The sequence below is a fragment of the Paramacrobiotus metropolitanus genome, unplaced genomic scaffold (genome assembly GCF_019649055.1).
Source record: "Paramacrobiotus metropolitanus isolate TYO unplaced genomic scaffold, Prichtersi_v1.0 Parri_scaffold0000150, whole genome shotgun sequence".
In the NCBI taxonomy this organism is placed as follows: domain Eukaryota; kingdom Metazoa; phylum Tardigrada; class Eutardigrada; order Parachela; family Macrobiotidae; genus Paramacrobiotus; species Paramacrobiotus metropolitanus.
Window position 1 is genome coordinate 20,202 of NW_026570370.1, and position 21,221 is coordinate 41,422.

Here is a 21,221-nt window from a genome sequence, read left to right on the forward strand (position 1 = left end):
GCACAACCTTCAGATCAGGGGAATACGCTGTAAAAGCGCTGAGCAGCCGCTGTCCTTTGGGCTTCCGTTCCGCCTCAGAGAAACAATTCGCACTTGGAGATGTTGACTGCGACACCGATCTTTTGCGCTTCCGTAATTAGCAACTGGAAATTACGCAGGACACTACACGTCGCCTCCGAGTCCCATCGTCCATATACCAAGCGTTCGGCTTGGTATCCTAAGTTTACGATGAGTTGGAGAACCAGGCAGAACAATACCGGTGCGAGAGGATCCCTTGCTGCACACCCGACTGAGAAAAGATCCGTGTTTCCCCGGTATAAGCCAGGAATGGGTAGCATAGCACATTCGAATAAAGGGTAGTAGTCGGGAAGAATTCTGCTACAATCTTCAGGAAATGCTCTCTGGAAACGCAGTTAAATGCGTTGGCAAAGTCGATTTTTAAGAGCACCTTTACGTCACTGCTGTAGCACAGGAGAAAATCTCTGGCGGCGTGTATAACACCTTCGGCACCTTTCTTGACGCCCGCACCTAGCTGATGTGGTTCGAGATGCCTTGCTGCGATCGGCCGCATACGGAGGTCCACGGCTTTGGCGGCGATGCGGCGGTATGTATTACCAACGGCGATTGGACGCAGTCCGCCATCTTTTCCGTAGGGCGATCAGCCGAGCTCCACATAACACGGGGACATAACACCCTGGATTGATATTTTTCGCTGTTTTTCTATCGCGCTCTTCATCCGGACCTACTTGCATCCTGCAAGCGCTTAACGGTTTCGCGTCGAGTTAATAAGGACACAAGGATCCCGGATTCGGTGTTGGCTGACTTGGGTCGAGTTTAAAAATTCTGATCTTAGTTGCTTTACCTTATATCCTTTGTTAACCTAAAAATAATGGTTGTGATTATTTTTCGTACACCCACAGTCCAAAGAGAACGTAACAAACACTGTAACTGGATACAAAATTAATGTCACATTTCTCTTGTGCTGGGTGCTAGCATAATCGTAGTTGTACCCATTAAGTATCAGGCATTTAATAGTTTTGAAGGAAAACGGAGGTTGGGTTTTCTAGATGAGCGACTTCGTCGGCAAAAGTGTGTGTTCGAAGCTAGCGATGTCCGGCATGTCAGCAGCAACGAAATTAGCACGGTCATGCTTTCCTTAATGTGCTCGTACACGGCTTTAGATAATTATGCCTTACTTGCACAGACTCGTAACTAGTAAAATATCTAATTTACCGGTATCAGATATGTATTTGCTTTGAACTAATCATCCATATTTATCTCGTACAATTTGCGCGGGGCTTATGAAGATTACTCATTACAGTACTATGTTACGCCCGTATACACACGGCTACGTGTATGACCTTGCGATATCCCGCAACAACGATGTTTAGTCGTTTAATACCGCAAGCTGTATTTTGCTCAAATCGTAAGATCGTAAAGTGAAAATATGATTCCATCATTTCCGCCAAAAGCACACTGCCACAAAATAAGACGGTCTAGACACATGCCATTATATTCAGTTCACAACATTTCCAAGGACATTCCTCTCCGTTATCACACTTTCCAACATACCACCCAAGACTATCGATACACTTCCCATGAAAGATTAAAGTTAGTTATGCAATGAACAACAGGTGCACGCGCCGGTCATGCGCATCGACGCAACCACACGCGACTTGGCGGCGCGTTTTTAGTACTTCTACAGATAGTTATGCGGTTTTCCCTTGGGACGCGTATTAATCAGCGTTATGCGGCTAGAAAGTAGAAACCACAAAATAATAATTAAACTACCAAAATTAATTAGATAGCAAGGAACACAAAAGCAGTAAAGCGTACTGGTGTATTTATCGTGAATTCGGAAATGATTACATTCAAGCAAAACTACAGACTCTGGAGCTCAGCTTCTACTATAAACTAGATGCGATTTTTTTTATTTTCTGTTGTTGAGATGAAGCCGCTTTAAAGTTCGAGTGATTCTCCCCATTCGTGATTCTCGCCGAGACTGCAGGCTGGCAGTGTGTCATTTTGACGTCACTAACAAACAGGGATTTTGGACTGCGCCAACAGAGAATTATGCATTCGCTCTGTTTCTGTTCGTGTGCTGAAATTTTTGAGGCGGTAATGCAATACCGTGGTCGTAGCATTAGCGCTAAATTTAAGAATACCGTAAACATTTTATCACACATTTTTGGTCGTTTGCAGAGAATGGTTTTCTGTAAATTTTCATGTATCTGTCAATAAATCAACAACATAGTTTGCGAGCGCGCACTGTTTAAAAAGTGCCGGGATAAGCACTTGTTGTTATGTGCCTACGATGACTTCCCGTCGCACCTGAGTCGCACGGCTCCCAACCGCCCCAGGGCACCATCCTGGCGAGAATCATCAATTGCAAATGCCTCCCAGCCATGGAAAATACAAGAATAGGGGGAAAAGGAAGTAATAAAACTGATCATTCCCATCGGAAATGCTTGAAATCTGCACCGTCAGCCACCGAGGGCGGCTGCTCCATACAACAAGCAACAAGCAGACAGCGCGACAGATGTTACGTTCTCTGTTACAGAGTGCAGACTGCAGAAAGCGTACTGTACTCATTAGACGCCAAGCATGTGTTTAGTGTTTACGTGGATCGCTGGGTCTACGAAAACTTGGATTTGGACATTTGGTATTGTTGGATTTCGTTTTCCTGCATTCGTGTCATAGTGTATCTGTAAGATTATCCATTTGTTCCGAATGGAAACAAAAGAGACCACGGACTGCCGTTCTTTCACGGCTGGCGATGTTGTTTCGTGCTGCGAGCCTTTGGTTTGGGTACTTGACAGCAGCGCCTATGAAACACGTTGTGCCTACTGCCTGCAAAAGAGCCAGGAACTGCGTACCTGTTCAGGATGCAAACTTCACCGCTACTGCAGCGTCGCGTGCCAGGTGTGACTAGGTGGTTCCTCAGTTTTTTGTCTGAGGATTGACAGTTCTCGCTCTGCTGGGTTCTTCGTGGTATCAGCGAAGTATTCTGTAAATTTCAAGGAGACGATCGGAGTTTATTGTTGCAAATCACGAAGAAGAGTGTTTGAATGGGCTGATATAGTGATATGGGCTTTTTTGAATAGTCTGCTGACTGGAAGCTGGAGCATAAACTGGAATGCGTCCTGCTGAAGACCGCCACTGGTCGGGATATCATCGCCAAGTTGGCCAACAAGATCAAGGTAAAATAAAATAATCAGCTGTCGGCTCAGTTAATCTAATTTTTTTGCATACGCAGTAGCTGGGTCAATATACTGGGGCAGTCAGTGGCAGGAGCATGACGGCAGTTCTAATCTGTAAAAATAGCGCTTCATAGATTTTTGGGATATTTGTAAAATTTGAAATTTAAATTGATCCCTTTACTGTGACACTAACTGGCACTAATTATAAGAAGCGCACCACTCAAATTAGCATCTTCCTCTTCCATGCTTTACTAAGTGGCGAATTTAGTCAAGGGGCGGTGGTCCACCCCACACCCCCCGTAACTCTGAGATCGAACAAATTCGCAAGAGGGGGATACACTATAAATGTTTTTTTGACCGAGGTCGCCTCAAATTGATGGCATACTCCCCCCTTGGTGCGAGTTCTCTGATATCTGTTGACATGCTCCTGTTAATTTTTGCTTAGTTAAACGTGATGATGGACATCCCGGGTATGGGTCGAAAATCTGCCAAAGACCTGCTATCCATGCTGCCAGTCAATCCCGCACAATCGGAAATCAACCGGACTGTAACACCATCGTAAGTTAATTTTTTTTCGTGAAGTACATCCTGCCTAGTACTGAGTGGCCCGTGATTGTTGGCAGGCACGGTATGGAGGAGCTGAAAGCCATCGGTGTACCTGTCACAAGAACTCTTGGTCTATTACGGACTCGTCCGCTACAACAGCGTGCCCATGCATGATGCACTGTGCCACGTCACCGCACCTTTCGGCATGGCGTTGTATCCACAGGCACCACTGCCGCGGATGACGCCCGTGTGCTGGGACGTCAACGTGGTGCTGAACTTCCAAGGGCGGCGACTGCTCATACATGCCGTAGAAGACATTCCACAGTATACCGGACTTGAGGATGTTAGTGCCATGGTTTTTCACGTGAAGTCGTAGATACACAGTAATTAAGAATAGAATGGGTGAAAGTCGTTCCACCTAATTTTTATTTCAACGTTGGAGTTTGGAGATTATGCGCGGTAATGCTTCATTGCCATGTAATAATGGCACGTCTTGCAGCTGCGATACAACGACGCCCTGGATCCATTCTCTCAAACACGAGAGGAACGTCGCGCTGATTTCGAGAAGCGCTACGGGTATCCGTGTGCATGTCGCCGATGCACACCTGAATACGTACGATGCTCACCATCTTTTTGTTTGTACCGTAGTCTGATACTTTAATGTAATGCCACTGCATGGTTTCTTTCAGGACGCCGAGATTAACCCATTACGCTGCGTGACACCGGGGTGCATGAACCCGATTCCCAGCGACAGCCGTGCACATCAGCCCTGCTCCGAATGCGGGGCCATCAGCAACGCCCGGCTAGCGCAGTTTAGTCAGTTCATCCGGCAGCTTCATCCAAATTATTCTAACATTTGAAAAAAATGGTGGCAAGCTTGTGTGGTGACAAACGACCTTCATAGTAATGTGAGTTTTTTATGAAAAATTTGAAGAGCATCGGTTAATAATTAGACTTTTGGTACACCTCCGCGTTTAAACCTTTGGAATTTTTTTCACTAATAACTCCCGAACTCCCGAACCGGATGTCGCGCGCGCAGACTGTACAGTAGTCAAATATAAATATCTTCACACGGACTCCATTCTCATGTGCGGAAGTACACATAACAATAAAGTATAAACAGAATCTATAAGGTAAAGACAACAAACGTTTTTGGAAGTTGCAGATGGAAACACTTATAATTACCGTATTTTGGTTGTAGTTTTCGTACTGGTAGCAGCGGCACGCGCACCACAGTTCGATAGAAAATTCATGATTATTTACAGTAATGTATTGCAGTAATTAGTCACCCAAAACTTAAAGGTGCACAAGTTTATGGGCGAGGTTGTTTTCGTCCTGGAACACGATGGTTTTAGTTCTCAAGAAGTTAATATCTTCTGCTCAACTCAAGTAATCGAAAGGATGCTGACAAGCCGACAGATCTGGCCTCTGTCGGTGATGGCTTTACTGGCTTCCAGCAGCATATTTTTGTTCCATCTGAATCCCTGTACTGGCTTCCAGCTGAACTTTACATACGAGCGTCGGTTGAAATATGGCGATAGTAGCCGATGCGCCAAGACCACATAGCCTCCACTGCGCATTGTGTTTGATATTTGGCGGCTCACTGCACCACAGATAATCTATCTGTACTTGTCAAACACGCCTCATCTGTACTGCATCTAGCTTCCTCATAATTATCAAAATCGACAGAGTCAGCGAAAAGCACATTTTTTTAACTGTATTTGCAGATCAATAATGTAAAGTGTTTGATACTGTCACAAGTTCCTCTTTCATACTTAATAACTCTTGTAACGCGATGGTAACCGTAGATAAAAAATGGGCACAAGAAAAGAGCCTAAAAATTACCTGGCTGTAATAAGGCCTATGGTGCAATTTAACCCAATAGAACGTAGCGACTCTAAATAGAAATCACTAGGATGAGCGAATGTCATGCCAAATTAACCAGACTGTTGACCGTTTAGCAGCTGCGCAGGCCAGCCAGTGACTGGCCCACGCTCAAGCTCTGACTCTGACTCTGACCGCTCAAACTCTGACTCTGACCACTTAAAGTTTGACTATGACTGTCCAAACCTAAGAAATACCTAGAAACCTAAGAAACCTAAGAAACCTAAAAAAAACCAAAGAAACCTAAGTAACCTAAGAAAAACCTAAGAAACCTAAGAAAACCCTAAGAAACCTAAGAAAAACCTAAGAAACCTTCAGAATCAGAGTCAGACTTTTAGTAGACAGAGTCAGACTTTGAGCGGTCAGAGTCAGACTTTGAGTAGTCAGAATCAGAGTCAGAGTTTGAGTCTTGGCCCCAGTGACTCGTATTGTCTACTGTTGCTACTGCTTGGACTGACCTACATGGGACTGCACACTAGCCACAAAGATAGGAGACTCTCTGTTCAGCTTCACACGCCGGACCAAAGCAAAAATTAATAACGGTTGTAAATACGGTACACCAAGCAGGGTGCCATCCGAAGAAAACCGAGAAATGCCCGAAAAACAACGAAAGGAGAAGCGCACCCCAGCTGCGCCGTACGATCCGTGTAGACAGTACCATTGCACAACGGCGTGAAGTGTTCAAAATCCTTGAAAGACTTTGTCGCTGCACGTGAACCCATTCTTTTAACAGTTCCATGTCGATTATTTGCGTTTTCTTTGAATATCTTTAGAGTATAATTTTAATGGCTACAATTAAACTCCTTACAAACCGTTAAGCAGCTCATTCCCTTTCGTTCCCTGAAACCACTTCAGCTCTTGGTTAGCGGCGTCATATAATTCGGAAAATGTTTCCTGGCTCTAATCAGCATATTTTTCCAGCCAAGAAATAAATCCCCTCGGGTGCTGATCGACCCACGACCTGCACAAGGTGCGAATTTTACTTGATCAGAGAATCATGGCCTCCGTAGCAGCGTTGCCGCCATTCCGGCGAATGTTGAATGCGGCGGATGGACAATCCTTTGGATACCAGAACACGGTGGTTGTGCGGACTGGCAGCGACGATGATGCCTATTGGCTGGGATACATTCAGGACATCTCCGACGACGGCCATTCTATTCTGGTTGACTTTGACGCGCAAGGGATGGAACCGTCCTGGATAGAGGCCAGTCGCGTGTGGCTGGCTCTGTCGGCCGGCGATTGGATTTATGACAACTGCTATAATACGCCGGTGCAGGTGGCGCTGCGGGATGAAGACAACGGGCCCTACCGCTTCCGTGCGGCGGTTATAAAGGGCAGTGTCTGGACGGGCGACAATTACACCAGCATGTTTTTTGTCAGGACGCTACATTCCACGGCGGACAGTGAGTTGTTGGGATTTTATGTTGGCTTCGAAGTGGTCGACCGGTGTCAGGTTATTCTCGAATTACCGTCCGCCCGGATCTCCGGCGCCAGCGCCACCCATGGCCTCCAGTATGTCAAGAACGTTATTCCATTTCCTGGCGCGGCGTCTGTCCTCCAAACAACCGCTGATCGCGGCTGTCTCGTCCAGCTTCTCCGCAAAGCCTTAAGCAGCAACGCCGCGTTAAAAGACTTTCGCGATCCCTGTCGCTTCCACCTCCGCGTCGGGACGGACAGCTGCACCTTTATCGTCCTCAGCGCCCCGATTGCTGTCATGCCGGCGGAATGGACGACCTCCACGTTGTTGCAGGTGCTGCAACAGCACCGCGTCGAGCAGGGCGGATTCGCCACGGATCTGGTCAGTCCACCAGTCCTGGAGAGATGGAGTCCACGTGGCAGAAAGAATAGTCAATGCGAGGTTGAAGAACAGGGTTAGTGGAATAACTCTCTTTAATCAAAGTACCTATCTATTCTTTGCTAACCAATGTTTTCCTATCTCTTCTCTTCTTTACTAACCAACCTTTTATGGGTAGTTGTTAGGTCGACCGAACTCCCAGGCGCCGTCTTCTGTTACATGCCGCTTTCGCTTTGGAGCATGACCCTTTTTCTGCTGGACCTGCAGACACAAGCCACCGCCAAAAGGTAAGCAATCATAAGGCGTTGCGCGCACTAAGACCAGTCAAAAACCATTAACTCTTTTATTTGGCAGAGTCTGCACACTGTGGCAGCAGGTCCTCGAAGATCCCCGCAATGCGCAGCACATTATCTTCCATTGCGAATCCTGCCGCAACGGTGCAGCACAGTGCCGCGGCAACCAGGACCACGGCGCCGTGCTGCTTCTCGGCCGCTCCATCTGCTGCACCACGAAAAGCCTCACGATCATCGGTCCCCTCAAAAACTGCCGTCTATCATGGGTATGGTTCTACTTTTTCGAAGCCCTAAACCCCCGAATACCGCTGCTCATCCTGCGCGACTACGACCTCCATTTTGGCGGCGGCATCCCAGTGCATTACTTTGCGCAGGAAGTTACCATATTCCGCCCTTACTGTCAGCGCATCATCCTCCGCAACTGGACACTGTGCAATCTATTCGGTCGCGTCATGCGCCTGCTGTTTTTCGGATATCCCAGCGCTTCCCTGCCGCTGACGGAGCAGCAGTTGATGGTCCCGCTGAACACGCCGGAGTCTCCGCTGGCCGTCGACCGGATGCAGATCAAGATGCCCTACGCAGAGTTTCACTGCGCCGCGTACGAGGACGACGACGCCCTGACCAGTCGCTTCATGTGGACCGTCAACGCCCACTGTCCGCCGGTCAGCGAAGACCTTTACGCTAAAGTGGCGCAAATCCGTGAGCGTTGGGTGCGTAACATGGCCTATCCCGCGCGCTGGGAAGGGATTCGGGAATACCTCAATATGTAGGTGACTGTGTGGCTCTTGCTGTTTCGCTGCGCAGAGATCTTTCATGATTGAGTAATTTCTTGATGAAATTTGGCAGATTCAGTCCATTTCGTTGCGATGGGGCAGCATACAGGTGGGATGACGTGGACTTACGGACGGTGGACGTGTGTCAACTGAGTAAACTGGCGGTGCTGGGCGTCAGCGAGGTCTTCCGCGTCTGAAAGAAGGGACGGAAATGCATCAGTCGTTTATTACGCTTCGTTAGCGTAGCTTACGCTGGTGACTGCATTGAGCTATCTTAGTACTTTGTACTGTAATTAAGGAGCCCACCACATTAAAACAAACCGTAATGGCGCACGGATGTTAAAAGGGGCAGAACTTACTGCGCATGCTGAAGATGGTTTGTACCTGTTGGTCGGCCGGAGGTTTTGGTGGCTATTACACCAAGCGCTATACAGTGTTGCCATTCTCCACAACTACGAGCTCGGTCAAAGTGTTTAACAAGTAACACCATTGCATATGTTCTTTGCCGCAAGTCTCAGTTATGATTTAATTTTTATTTGGCCATTTTTGACGGGAACGTTTATGCTTAAAGTTAAGTAAATGGACTACAATTTCGAAAAACCGGTATTTTTCGGCCCGCGCTGATGCCTGGATTAGGATCTGGATTACTCAGACTTGGACTCAGATTATTAAACTTGAATTTGCATTACTAACTTTGACTTGAACTTGCTTAACTTGGATTGGTTGTACCGACGGTTCACTTGGAACCTCGACTACGTACATAGAACTAGAAGCTGAGTCTAGAGTAAAGTTTGAACAATGGCTGTTCAGACTGAGTATCGCAACACTAAAATACTGAAGAACAAAAAAAGTACAAGTACTCAATGCAGCGGAATGCAAGAATACCGTTGCTAACAAAATCATAGCAAAGTTGCCAACAAAAACAACATCTGTCACTAATCATTCCCGCCCAGCCAATCCAAAAGCTACAAAAGCGTCTTCGTTGTCTCTAATGTAGTTAGAAGTTCCGAGGACACTCAGGACATACACATCACTTCCTCGTTGTATCTCAATACCGATTCTCACGCGTAAAAACTCTTCCGACCGTGAGTTACATCTACATTCATAAATCTTCTTGAAAACATGTCTTTATTAGCGGTCCAAATGATTCGTCTTTCTTATCTACCTTTCTGTCGGCGGTATCCATTAATCTAACCACGAAAATTGCAGTTGTATTTCCTTGAGAGCAACAAATGTTTTCACCAGCTCGCTGAGGCTATGTTTACCGATATGTTGTGTCTGCAGGTCTGATAACAGGAAAGCGGTTTAATGGTAAGTGATATGGCAATACGTCTGGTACCAACTGTGACACAAACTACAAACACATAGACGACTGGTACCAACTGTGACACAAACCGAGGATTCATAACCTCGTTGCAGATACGTGATCGTTTTACTGAGAACAGACAGGATGCGTAAACCTTCTCCTCCATGTGCGCTCTTTCTGCCCGACTCTTCCAGTTTTCGCAAAACAAATCTCTCACAGACTGCTCAGCCGTTGTCCAGTATCCTTCAGGCACGCTGCACGTTCTGCTGACAAAATCACCAAATTGAACCATCGGTCGCTGGAGGTCTACTCCCGAGGGAGGCACGCGTAGCTGTTGTGTGGGAATCAGTTCGCGAACGCGCCGTACCGCTAACAACATCTCCACCAGAGTGTATCCTAGCAGAAACTCGAATTCGAATACCAAAGCTTTGCGGGACGCCATTTCCAAGGATGATCATGTTGCGTGCGGAGCAGCACTTGCACGTCCTCGTACTCGTCTCCCGCAGGAACGCTGCAGAACGCCCTTTTTCTGGTTTTAATCATTGGTAACTTAGCAAACAAAAAGTCGGAGAAGTGGAACACTTTTCCGTACTCCACTGGCACGGGTTGTTGCGTCGCGCACCCGAAATCAACTGTAAGTGGTGGGGGAGTCTCCGTCGCTTCTTCCAGACCAACGACGTGGCCCAGTTGCAGCAATCCGCCCATCTCCACGTTCACGGCGTTCCAGATATCCAGCGATCGTTTGGACGGTTTCCACCACAGTGACCATACTTCGTAAAAGTGCATTTCGACTATACAAACGGTACAAATTGAGGCACGAGTGCCGAAAAACAGGAAATAACGCGTTTAACATGAAAGTGTGCTTTATGTTGTCAGCACATCGTGCGTTACCGGTTATGCGATATCGTGGTTTTATCGCACCGTCCCAAAGTTCTTGGTATTGTTGTCTTAACACATTATTTACCCGACGAGCGAAGTTTCCATCTGATTCCGCTCAGTAATCAGAACTCTGCGGTTCGTTCTTGATTAATCTGTATGTTGTCACTTTTATCTCCACATATGGCCCAGATTGTTTAGGCAGACTAATGGCAGCGCTCAATGGTGGCACATACCTAATCGAACTCTCCGGCACTGTACGGAATCTAATGGAACGTGACGAACTCAAACACTGATTTTACAATCGCTCTAAAACACAACTAGGAAGCGAAACGTCGTGACTCGTGATCGAAATTTTTTCCTCTGGCCGTCGTCAGAACTACTTCAGCTCACAAATAACTGACAATCAATAACAATTACATATTAATACGCCTGCGCGGGTTTACACTAATAAAAGTTCCGAATTTTAAACAGTGAAAAAAACATCCAAAATCATTAGCGTCTTGCGCGAGTTTAGGACGTGCGTTAAATGTACCCTAAATGGCCGCTGCATTCCCTCTGACTAAAGCTAAATTTAAACGTTGTCTCAAAAAGGCTGTAGATCGAAGCTCTCCGGTAATGACACGAATCTTGCGGCCGACGAACCGGATCAGCTCCGAGAAAGCCAATCCAAATGTCCCAAGCGTCTCGACGGCCAGAGCGTGGAAAAGTTATCTCAAATCCTCGACGAAGGCGTATTTCCGGCGCTTGAAGTCTTCTGCCATCTGCGCTACACTTCTGGCTTTCATAGAACTAGCGCGCACGTGAGAGACGGCTACAGTGTCCCAGCACGTTGCATCCCACACAACCGCTTTCCCATCGCGTACAGGAATTAAGGTCATACCATCGGGACGTTTGTTTTCTATATCTGACAGGCCCGACGGTTCGGACTGACAAGGGTAACCCGCAGTCTCCAAGGAGCGTTTAACTTCGTTGTTTAATTCGGTATGACGTTACCATCTCCCCTTGCTGCTTGAACAGGAGAGACCGTGATGGCCATTTACTTATAACAATTACATGTTTAACGCATTGGCATAATTAAGTAATCAAACTGCATCAGCAGATTTTGTGCTAAGTTCAACCATCAACTAAGAATGAATTTTCTGCGGAAAGTGTAACAACCCGGGTGGCGCACCCTCTGTATGACCCATATGGTGCTTGCGCCAGTGCGCCATTTATTGTAAACGGACTGGGAAAAGCGAAAACTCGTGGTTATTTTATGCTGACTGGGTATTTACTTTATGCACACTGGGCTGACTGAGTGTTTATTTATTGAACTGTGTATACACCGCTACTGTTACATTTTGGCGTAAGGGTTTCACATTTTAACTTACTGTTTGTTTTCCTGTCAGCTGTTTCTTCACACACTGTTTACCAAGCGATATTTCTACCGATCTAACAAAGCGAACCTCGATTACAACTGTCAGTTCTACATTTTACATACAGTAAATGTTAATACCCTTAGCTTTGCACCACACCTACCGTACTTGACGGGAATTGTAAGCTTATGTTACAGTTCAGGACTTGTTCGGTAAACATATAATTATTATTAGCAGGTTGTTACTGTACGCCATCCTTTTAAAAATTTTAAAAACTACATCAGAAGGCATGGATGAATCCCAAAGGAATGTTTCTAAGCGTGAAGAAAACGTACTCGCGTCTGTTCCATTTGCTTCTCTTATCCAGTTCGCTTTTGGCTGGCATTCAAAAGCATGTTTCCAAACTGGATTGCGGTATAGCATATTGCTGCTGCTCGTGACAGTATTCATTATCGATCTGTCGGACTGGGCGTTGGCCGACCTCTCCACTGAATACGATGCGATGACCGGTCAGCTCATGTTTTCTCATCAAAGCCCGGTTATTTCCCTGCTCGCATACTTGAGAAGCCAAATAGCCTTTGGTACAACCGTCACAGTATTTGTGGGAGCAATAGCACGATCAAAAGAAATTCTAGCTTGCTTGCACCAAATGGCAACAGTAGAGCCGAAGCGGCATAGTGCCCATCCCGGAAAACGTTTACGGAACAAGTGGCTTCATCTCAGTTATCTTTTATTGGCCGCCTCAGCAACCGGTCACTTGGTCGTCTGCCTAGTTAATTTTTATTTCTGCGCAACGTTAAATTCTTATGAGTTTTGGCAAAGGGAGACTTACTTTGTCTGGTTATGGCCATCAGGTATACAGGAAATTTATTCCTCAGTTACCTTATTCATTACACATTTGCTTCCATTCGTTTTGTACATTCTGTACTGCTATATGACCAGCTCAATAACGAAATGTATTTTCCAATTGAACAAAATGCTGAACCAATTAACTGCGACACTTATGTTATCGGGTGTTCCATTTTCTGCCGATGCGTTTATTACGCTGCGGCTGGAAGACGACAGACTGACTAGGATCAGCGATTCGCTACGAGCAGGATTTTCCCTCATTTTAGCCGGAGCAGTATTCGGCGGCTTTCTGCAACTGTTATCGGCTACATCTATGTTGTTTCTATCGAATGTTCCTACTGATTCTTGGATTTGTATCAGATATATACATCTTCTGATAAACACTGTGGTCTTGCTGGCGGTATTGATGATGTCGGGCGCTCGTCTGCATGAAGCGGTCAGTGAAATTAACATAAGGAAATATACTTAATATACTTAATTAACATAAGGAAGGTTTATAATAAGCTCTAAAGCCTCTAAAAGCCTCTAAAAGAGGCTTTCGGCAAACGCTCCGCTTAACCATAGCCATACGCTAACCATACTGTATGGTTAAGTGCGAGCGTATGGTAAGTGCGGATACCATACAAACGCGTCGTATGGTGGTCGACTTCCAACGGCTCCTCTTAACATTTGTACAATCAAACTGCACTCGATGTGCACTTTTATAATACAGAAAACATTAATGAACATAAATATAATTTTTTCGAATGATGCCGCGCCATGTAATGCGAGAGAAAAAATAAAATCTGAAGGCACCTAGAAGTCAGGAGAGCGCTTCAGCTGAACATGGCATACACTGCCACCTCCATGGCGGTCCACCACGACTCGATAAGGGATGGTTAAGGGATGGATATGGTGTCTTTTGCCGAAAGCCTCTAATATTATTACGATGTGGTAATAAATTTTTTAAAGTGATTACGTTTTAAAGCCTCTAATATTATTACGATGTGGTAATAAATTTTTTAAAGTGATTACGTTTTAAAGCCTCTAATATTATTACGATGTGGTAATAAATTTTTTAAAGTGATACGATTAATAACAGCTTATACTTGATGGGCTGCCCATGTTAAAACAGTCCATGTCATCAGTTTGCTGTATGTATCTGTATGGTTTATGACAAAATACTCTTTCCTTTGCAAGCAGAATCTTTAATGCACACCCTTGGTGCATAGCAGAGATCATAGGTGCGGTAGTCAGTCATCGGAAAGATATATATTCTCGGTATTATTGCTGACTAATGCTGCACCGAGATGCATCAGTGTATTCGTGAAGCTGCCGAGTTCTAACATTGTTAGCTTAATTCAATGTAGTTTGCAGAGTACCGAATCCGTTACATTGTGGACGGATTTAATTACTGCGCATCAAAATTTCCAAAACAAGGTAAAGTAGTATATCACTGGGCAGAATTTTCAAATGTTTCGAATCGAAACTGTGCCGGTACGCACATACATGCTCGCGCAAGCACTATGGCATTATGTACGGTAGATTGAAAAGCCAATGCTGTAATTTTTGTAATTTTACAGCTAACAATAAACAACATTTTTGTGCAGTGCGTGCCATGTTGCATGTACGAACACTACAGATACTTGCGGGGATCGTCAATAAAATGTTTTCTCTCGACGTTTTTAGCAAGCGATTCACAGTGTAAAAACAGCCGATTTGTTGCTTTTCTTGCAAAACCGTAATCACAGACACCACGGCCTGACCTTGGCGGGGTTTGCGACCTTAACAAGAAATACCGCGGTCACAGTAAGTAAATCTTCAGTAATAAAACTGGTTTACCGATTCCGAACTGCTTTTCCGAAGTTCTTTCTGCATCGATTTACGGTTTCGGTGTTGCGCTGACTTAGTACGTTTTATGTTTTTCATTGATCGCTGCTGGGTTGTAGCTGGGCATTGCCTTTTCTGGATTTGTCGGATTTCTAATGGAAAGGTCGGAAGATTTCCGAGAAGGGGAACTGGTCTCCGACATGTTAAAGAATCTGACAGAAAGTGTAAAGCAACTCAGCCATGACCGATGACCGCAATCCGTAAAACAGTTGAGTCTGCTCCTACATGAGAGCTATTTAATGAAGGTCGCCGTAGCTTGCAAGTTGTACATCTAAGGGAGCGTTTGTTGGCAGTGTCGTGCAACTACGTACATCAACTTACATGGCAGCATTTTCGTCATAAAGCTGATCATCACAGCAAAATTTCTGGAATGTAATTGTAACAGAAACCAAATTGTTATGCTGTTAGAATCATTCCAGTTGTCAATCTTATGTTACGTAACCAAGGATTAAAAAGGCGCTGTAAATACTGTTACGGCCTGAAAGCACAAAACGCTACAATCTCTTAATGTCTGCCGGAATAGTTTTGGACAATGCGGTATCACAGAAAATTGCTCTCCGACAGTACCTGCATGACCGGTTAGTAAAGGACTTCGCTTTCTATATTGGATTAATAGTTCGGAGTCTATTCTGCATTTTCCTCTTGGGAGGTAGCGCTGGCTCTCGATAACAGATCTATCTCGTCCTTACGGCTAAAGACAAGATAAGACCACGCCTACATGCACATTTTATCTAGTTACCGAAGATGCAAACTGTCAAGAGTCCACTCAGAGTTGTGACTAGCATGTCGCGGCCAGTGGTACTCAGAAGTCATATCCATCTAAAAGTTAAGCAGCCAACAACAATGCATAGAGGGGCCTCGACCATCACATATCAATCGTTCATATTTGTCTTTCTTCATAATTTCTAGCTTCTAGCAAACATTAAATGTTATGTTATAAAACAAACCGGTCATTGTGCACGGTTTACGCTCCTGATTCAGCAGAATTCTATGAAGAATCTGACTTACTCCCATATTACGCACTAGTTGTCAACTTGTCATAGCAGCAGAGTAACAAACCAGCATAAGGCTGCGGTTAATTCTCTCTGGTCTTTCCGCTTAATGTTTAATTTTCAGTGCTTCCGCTAGAAAGATAAATGACTAAATCAATCAGTGTCTTGTGGCGTTTCCTCTTCTATTCCTTCGGCGTGGTGACTGGTTAGCGGGGGGTACGACGCAAAAACTCTTTACTCGATTAAACAGAATATACTGGCAGATTTTATTTAACTTCCGCACTTCCAGATCGCCCAGTTCGTCCACGTTATCCAGCCCCCATTCGCGGTCCGTGTACTGCGCGGATGAGCGCGGATCTTCCTTCTGGAATATCTCTAGAATCTACAATCAATAAAAATTTTAAAAGTTATGTAGCAGAATAAATTTTATAATAATATATGCTGTGCAATATTTGCAAAATTAATACTGTAAAAGAATTTTAACTCCCAATCACTGCAGTACAGAGGGAATCGTTGAGTACATACATCCATTACTTCCAAGTAGAAATCCTCGCGTTTATCTTCAGTCAGTTCTGCCGACAACTGCGCCAGCGTATCCACATTAGCCGGCATTTCCCATTGCAAATGTTTCTCGAAGATATCAGGCATGCTCACCCCACCAAAACGCTCAAGTGGAAAAACCGCCAACGGAATGCGAAACTGCATTTCAGGAACATCGTCAACCGAGGTGATATAAGTCAGCGAGAAACCCTTCCAAATAAGCCGGTCACAACAGGACATCAGTCTGGAATACACTTTGTGGTTGCTGGCAACGTAATCCCACACCGAGTAATTGTGCTGCGAAATGGAGATGGATCGCGTGTGCATTACTAACCGGTCAATGCGGATGTTGGAGGCCATCAAAACCTTCTTGATGTACTTGATTAATTCGCCCGTAACCGTGGTGTCTTCGTGCTCGAATCCGCATTCGCACTTATCATCCGCGTCCCGAATGCAGATGGTCCGCGTGGCTGGTGTGACGTATTTAAAGACACAAGCGAAAGAAGCGTAGTCGCTTGGCAACTTTCCGTACCGTCCGTCCTTCATTGACATAAAAACTTCTTTGCACAGTTCGTCCGAAGTCAGAATCTCATTCCACAAATGACTGACACGTCGACATCGCTGCCGATCGACGGTGTCCAGTGTTTTGAAAAGCTCCGCTAGAAGCACCGGCGGCAACGCTAATGTACTCAGTTCACTGCTGCAGAGAGGCTTTTTTCGTTTGGCCTCTTCCTCATCCTGTACTTTTCGAGGTTTTTGGAATTCCGCGAATCGTTCAGCTTCTTTCAGCAAATTAACCTACATGATGGAGAAGCTGAATTTAACGTTATTCTGAACGCTGAATTGTTCAGGTTTGTATTAAAAAGCATTTATCGAAATTATTGACGCTTTATAAAAAATGACACCAACTTACAGCGTCTTCGTCTGACACCGTGGATTCACCACCGCGTTGTAGGTAAGTGATCGTTTGGCTGAGAACAGACAGGATGCGTAAACCTTCTCCTCCATGTGACCCTTTTTCTGCGCCACTCTTCCAGTTTCTCACGGAACAAATCTCGTACCGTCTCAGTCGTCGTCCAGTATCCTTGAGGCACGTTGCACGTCCGGATGACGAAGTCACCCGGTTGAACGATTCGTCGCTGGAGGTCTTCTCTCGAAGGAGGTGCACGTATCTGTTGTACTGGGATCAGCTCGCGCACGCGCTGTTTTCCCAACAAGACCTCTACCAGAGCGTACTCTTGCAAATACTCGAATTCCAGTACCAGGAGCTTTGCGGGACGCCATTTCCAAGGTTGATCCGGTTGATTGCGCAGCAACACTTGCACATCCTCATATTCGTCTCCCGCCGGAACGCTGCAGAGCTTAGTTTTCGTGGCCTTAATTTCGGGTGACGAGTCGGAGAAGTCGAACACTTTTCCATACTCCACTGACACGGATTGCTGCATCGCGCACCCGAAATCAACTATAAGTCGTATCGGAGTTTCTGTCGCTTCTTCCAGACCGACGACGTGGCCCAGTTGCAGCAATCCGTCCACTTCCACGTTCACTGCACTCCAGATGTCCAGCGATCGCTTGGAGGGCCTCCACCACAGTGACCATACTTCGTAAAAGTGCATTCTGGCTATGTTAGCGGTACAACTGTAAAACGGTGCCGAAAATACCAGATATTGCCTTTACTAGTATCAGTAGTGCGCCTAATGCTGTATACAAGCTTATCGAGCGCCACCGGTTATCCGTAATCGTGCTTTATCTCTTCGTTCTAAAGTTCATGCTATTGTTCTCTTTAAATTAGCAAGTTGTTTACACGACTGGTCTCGTTCCGTTGTTTCGTAATGCTAATCGCAATTCTGCAGTCCACTCTTGGTTACTCAGCAGATTAGAAGACAAAGAAAGGTTCGGAAATACGTATATTTAAGCCAAAAGTCAAAGAAATCTAATTTAAGAAATATAGATTTAGCAAAATTTTACCTGGCGGCTCATGGAATGGATAGCTATGTGAAGTATAAATATTCGTATACTCCGGATGCTAGAACTGGCTCAATCGGTACCAAACTTTTATCGCGCGACAGTCGCGGCAACGATCGCGACGCCGCGATGGCCGCGACGCCTGTATATAGCCGCGATGCACCGCGACACTGCGTATGCCGCAGGTAGGCCTGTTTGCCGCGACGCCGCGATGGCCGCGACGCCTGTATAAAGCCGCGATGCACCGCGACACTGCGTATGCCGCAGGTAGGCTCTGCCGCGACGCCGCGATGGCCGCGACGCCTGTATAAAGCCGCGATGCACCGCGACACTGCGTATGCCGCAGGTAGGCCTGCTGCCGCGACGCGGCGGCCGCGACGCCTGTATAAAGCCGCGATGCACCGCGACACTGCGTATGCCGCAAGCAGGCCTGTTTGCTGCGACGCCGCGATGGCCGCGACGCCTGTATAAAGCCGCGATGCACCGCGACACTGCGGATGCCGCAAGTAGTCTGCCTGCCGCGACGCCGCCGCGATGGCCGCGACGCCTGTATAGAGCCGCGATGCACCGCGACACTGCGGTGATGCCGCAGGCCTGCGTTTGCTGGCGACGCCGCGATGGCCGCGACGCCTGTATAAAGCCGCGATGCACCGCGACACTGCGTATGCCGCAGGTAGGCCTGCCTGCCGCGACGCCGCGATGGCCGCGACGCCTGTATAAAGCCGCGATGCACCGCGACACTGCGTATGCCGCAAGCAGGCCTGCCTGCTGCGACGCCGCGATGGCCGCGACGCCTGTATAAAGCCGCGATGCACCGCGACACTGCGTATGCCGCAGGTAGGCCTGCCTGCCGCGACGCCGCGATGGCCGCGACGCCTGTATAAAGCCGCGATGCACCGCGACACTGCGTATGCCGCAAGCAGGCCTGCTTGCTGCGACGCCGCGATGGCCGCGACGCGCCTGTATAAAGCCGCGATGCACCGCGACACTGCGTATGCCGTAGGTGTAGGCCTGCCTGCCGCGCGACGCCGCGATGGCCGCGACGCCTGCATATAGCCGCGATGCACCGCGACTGCGTATGCCGCAGGTAGGCCTGCTGCGACGCCGCGATGGCCGCGACGCCTGTATAAAGCCGCGATGCACCGCGACACTGCGTATGCCGCAGGTAGGCCTGCCTGCCGCGACGCCGCGATGGCCGCGACGCCTGTATAAAGCCGCGATGCACCGCGACACTGCGTATGCCGCAAGCAGGCTTCCGTTTGCTGCGACGCCGCGATGGCCGCGACGCCTGTATAAAGCCGCGATGCACCGCGACACTGCGGATGCCGCAAGTGGCATGCCTGCCGCGACGCCGCGATGGCCGCGACGCCTGTATAAAGCCGCGATGCACCGCGACACTGCATGCCGCAAGCAGGCCTGCTTGCTGCGACGCCGCGATGGCCGCGACGCCTGTATAAAGCCGCGATGCACCGCGACACTGCGGATGCCGCAAGTAGGCCTGCCTGCCGCGACGCCGCGATGGCCGCGACGCCTGTATAAAGCCGCGATGCACCGCGACACTGCGGATACCGCAGGCAGGTCTGCCATGGCGCCGCGATGGCCGCGACGCCTGTATAAAGCCGCGATGCACCGCGACACTGCGTATGCCGCAGGTAGGCCTGTTTGCCGCGACGCCGCGATGGCCGCGACGCCTGTATAAAGCCGCGATGCACCGCGACACTGCGTATGCCGCAAGCAGGCTCACTTGCTGCGACGCCGCGATGGCCGCGACGCCTGTATAAAGCCGCGATGCACCGCGACACTGCGGATGCCGCAAGTAGGCCTGTTTCTACGCGACGCCGCGATGGCCGCGACGCCTGTATAAAGCCGCGATGCACCGCGACACTGCGTATACCGCAAGCAGGCCCGTTTCTGCTGCGACGCCGCGATGGCCGCGACGCCTGTATAAAGCCGCGATGCACCGCGACACTGCGGATGCCGCAAGTAGGCCTGCCTGCCGCGACGCCGCGATGGCCGCGACGCCTGTATAAAGCCGCGATGCACCGCGACACTGCGTATGCCGCAAGCAGGCCTGCCTGCTGCGACGCCGCGATGGCCGCGACGCCTGTATAAAGCCGCGATGCACCGCGACACTGCGTATGCCGCAAGCAGGCCCGTTCTGCTGCGACGCCGCGATGGCCGCGACGCCTGTATAAAGCCGCGATGCACCGCGACTGCGGATGCCGCAAGCAGGTTGCCTGCCGCGACGCCGCGATGGCCGCGACGCCTGTATAAAGCCGCGATGCACCGCGACACTGCGTATGCCGCAAGCAGGCCTGCTCTGCCGCGACGCCGCGATGGCCGCGACGTTCGTATAAAGCCGCGATGCACCGCGACACTGCGGATGCCGCAGTATTGGCATGCCGCGACGCCGCGACGCCGCGATGGCCGCGACGCCTGTATAAAGCCGCGATGCACCGCGACACTGCGTATGCCGCAAGCAGGCCTGCCTGCCGCGACGCCGCGATGGCCGCGACGCCTGTATAAAGCCGCGATGCACCGCGACACTGCGTATGCCGCAAGCAGGCCTGCCTGCCGCGACGCCGCGATGGCCGCGACGCCTGTATAGCCGCGATGCACCGCGACACTGCGGATGCGCTAGGCCTGTTCGCCGCGACGCCGCGATGGCCGCGACGCCTGTATAAAGCCGCGATGCACCGCGACACTGCGTATGCCGCAAGCAGGCCTGCCTGCTGCGACGCCGCGATGGCCGCGACGCCTGTATAAAGCCGCGATGCACCGCGACACTGCGGATGCCGCAAGTAGGCCTGCCTGCCGCGACGCCGCGATGGCCGCGACGCCTGTATAAAGCCGCGATGCACCGCGACACTGCGTATGCCGCAAGCTATGCATTCTGCCGCGACGCCGCCGCGATGGCCGCGACGCCTGTATAAAGCCGCGATGCACCGCGACACTGCGGATGCCGCAAGTAGGCC

At 48.5% G+C, this 21,221-nt stretch overlaps 4 protein-coding genes across 4 annotated transcripts; 3 read left to right on the plus strand and 1 right to left on the minus strand.

The window, feature by feature from the left end:
* The first annotated feature begins 2,534 nt into the window (after window positions 1–2,534).
* LOC129599609 (histone-lysine N-methyltransferase SMYD3-like) lies at window positions 2,535–3,920 on the plus strand. The gene is made up of 4 exons (XM_055497891.1): window positions 2,535–2,922; window positions 3,105–3,200; window positions 3,646–3,758; window positions 3,824–3,920. The coding sequence occupies exons 1-4, from the start codon at window positions 2,731–2,733 to the stop codon at window positions 3,918–3,920; spliced, it is 498 nt and encodes a 165-aa protein (XP_055353866.1). The 5' UTR covers window positions 2,535–2,730.
* A 31-nt stretch (window positions 3,921–3,951) lies between these two features.
* On the plus strand, window positions 3,952–4,606 carry LOC129599610 (uncharacterized). Its single transcript, XM_055497892.1, has 3 exons — window positions 3,952–4,089; window positions 4,246–4,359; window positions 4,436–4,606. Exons 1-3 carry the CDS (start codon window positions 3,952–3,954, stop codon window positions 4,604–4,606), a joined length of 423 nt encoding a protein of 140 aa, XP_055353867.1.
* An 8,523-nt stretch (window positions 4,607–13,129) lies between these two features.
* Window positions 13,130–14,940, plus strand: LOC129599608 (uncharacterized). The gene is made up of 4 exons (XM_055497890.1): window positions 13,130–13,316; window positions 14,237–14,299; window positions 14,549–14,668; window positions 14,809–14,940. Exons 1-4 carry the CDS (start codon window positions 13,194–13,196, stop codon window positions 14,938–14,940), a joined length of 438 nt encoding a protein of 145 aa, XP_055353865.1. The 5' UTR covers window positions 13,130–13,193.
* Window positions 14,941–15,667: 727 nt separating this feature from the next.
* LOC129599598 (uncharacterized) lies at window positions 15,668–17,937 on the minus strand. The gene is made up of 3 exons (XM_055497882.1): window positions 17,195–17,937; window positions 16,267–17,079; window positions 15,668–16,123 (listed from the first exon to the last, which is right to left on the minus strand). Exons 2-3 carry the CDS (start codon window positions 16,831–16,833, stop codon window positions 15,899–15,901), a joined length of 792 nt encoding a protein of 263 aa, XP_055353857.1. The 5' UTR covers window positions 16,834–17,079; window positions 17,195–17,937; the 3' UTR covers window positions 15,668–15,898.
* Between the last annotated feature and the right edge of the window lie 3,284 nt (window positions 17,938–21,221).

Coding starts and splice junctions, on each gene's coding strand:
- LOC129599598 (XM_055497882.1), bottom strand. CDS start 16,833: ATGTCAATGAAGGACGGACGGTACGGAAAGTTGCCAAGCGACTACGCT. Junction 16,124..16,266: donor TCTACTTGGAAGTAATGGAT/GTATGTACTCAA, acceptor TATTGATTGTAG/ATTCTAGAGATATTCCAGAA.
- LOC129599608 (XM_055497890.1), top strand. CDS start 13,194: ATGTTGTTTCTATCGAATGTTCCTACTGATTCTTGGATTTGTATCAGA. Junction 13,317..14,236: donor GCGCTCGTCTGCATGAAGCG/GTCAGTGAAATT, acceptor TGTAGTTTGCAG/AGTACCGAATCCGTTACATT. Junction 14,300..14,548: donor ATCAAAATTTCCAAAACAAG/GTAAAGTAGTAT, acceptor CGACGTTTTTAG/CAAGCGATTCACAGTGTAAA.
- LOC129599609 (XM_055497891.1), top strand. CDS start 2,731: ATGGAAACAAAAGAGACCACGGACTGCCGTTCTTTCACGGCTGGCGAT. Junction 2,923..3,104: donor ACTGCAGCGTCGCGTGCCAG/GTGTGACTAGGT, acceptor TTTTTTGAATAG/TCTGCTGACTGGAAGCTGGA. Junction 3,201..3,645: donor AGTTGGCCAACAAGATCAAG/GTAAAATAAAAT, acceptor ATTTTTGCTTAG/TTAAACGTGATGATGGACAT.
- LOC129599610 (XM_055497892.1), top strand. CDS start 3,952: ATGGCGTTGTATCCACAGGCACCACTGCCGCGGATGACGCCCGTGTGC. Junction 4,090..4,245: donor AGTATACCGGACTTGAGGAT/GTTAGTGCCATG, acceptor CACGTCTTGCAG/CTGCGATACAACGACGCCCT. Junction 4,360..4,435: donor GCCGATGCACACCTGAATAC/GTACGATGCTCA, acceptor GGTTTCTTTCAG/GACGCCGAGATTAACCCATT.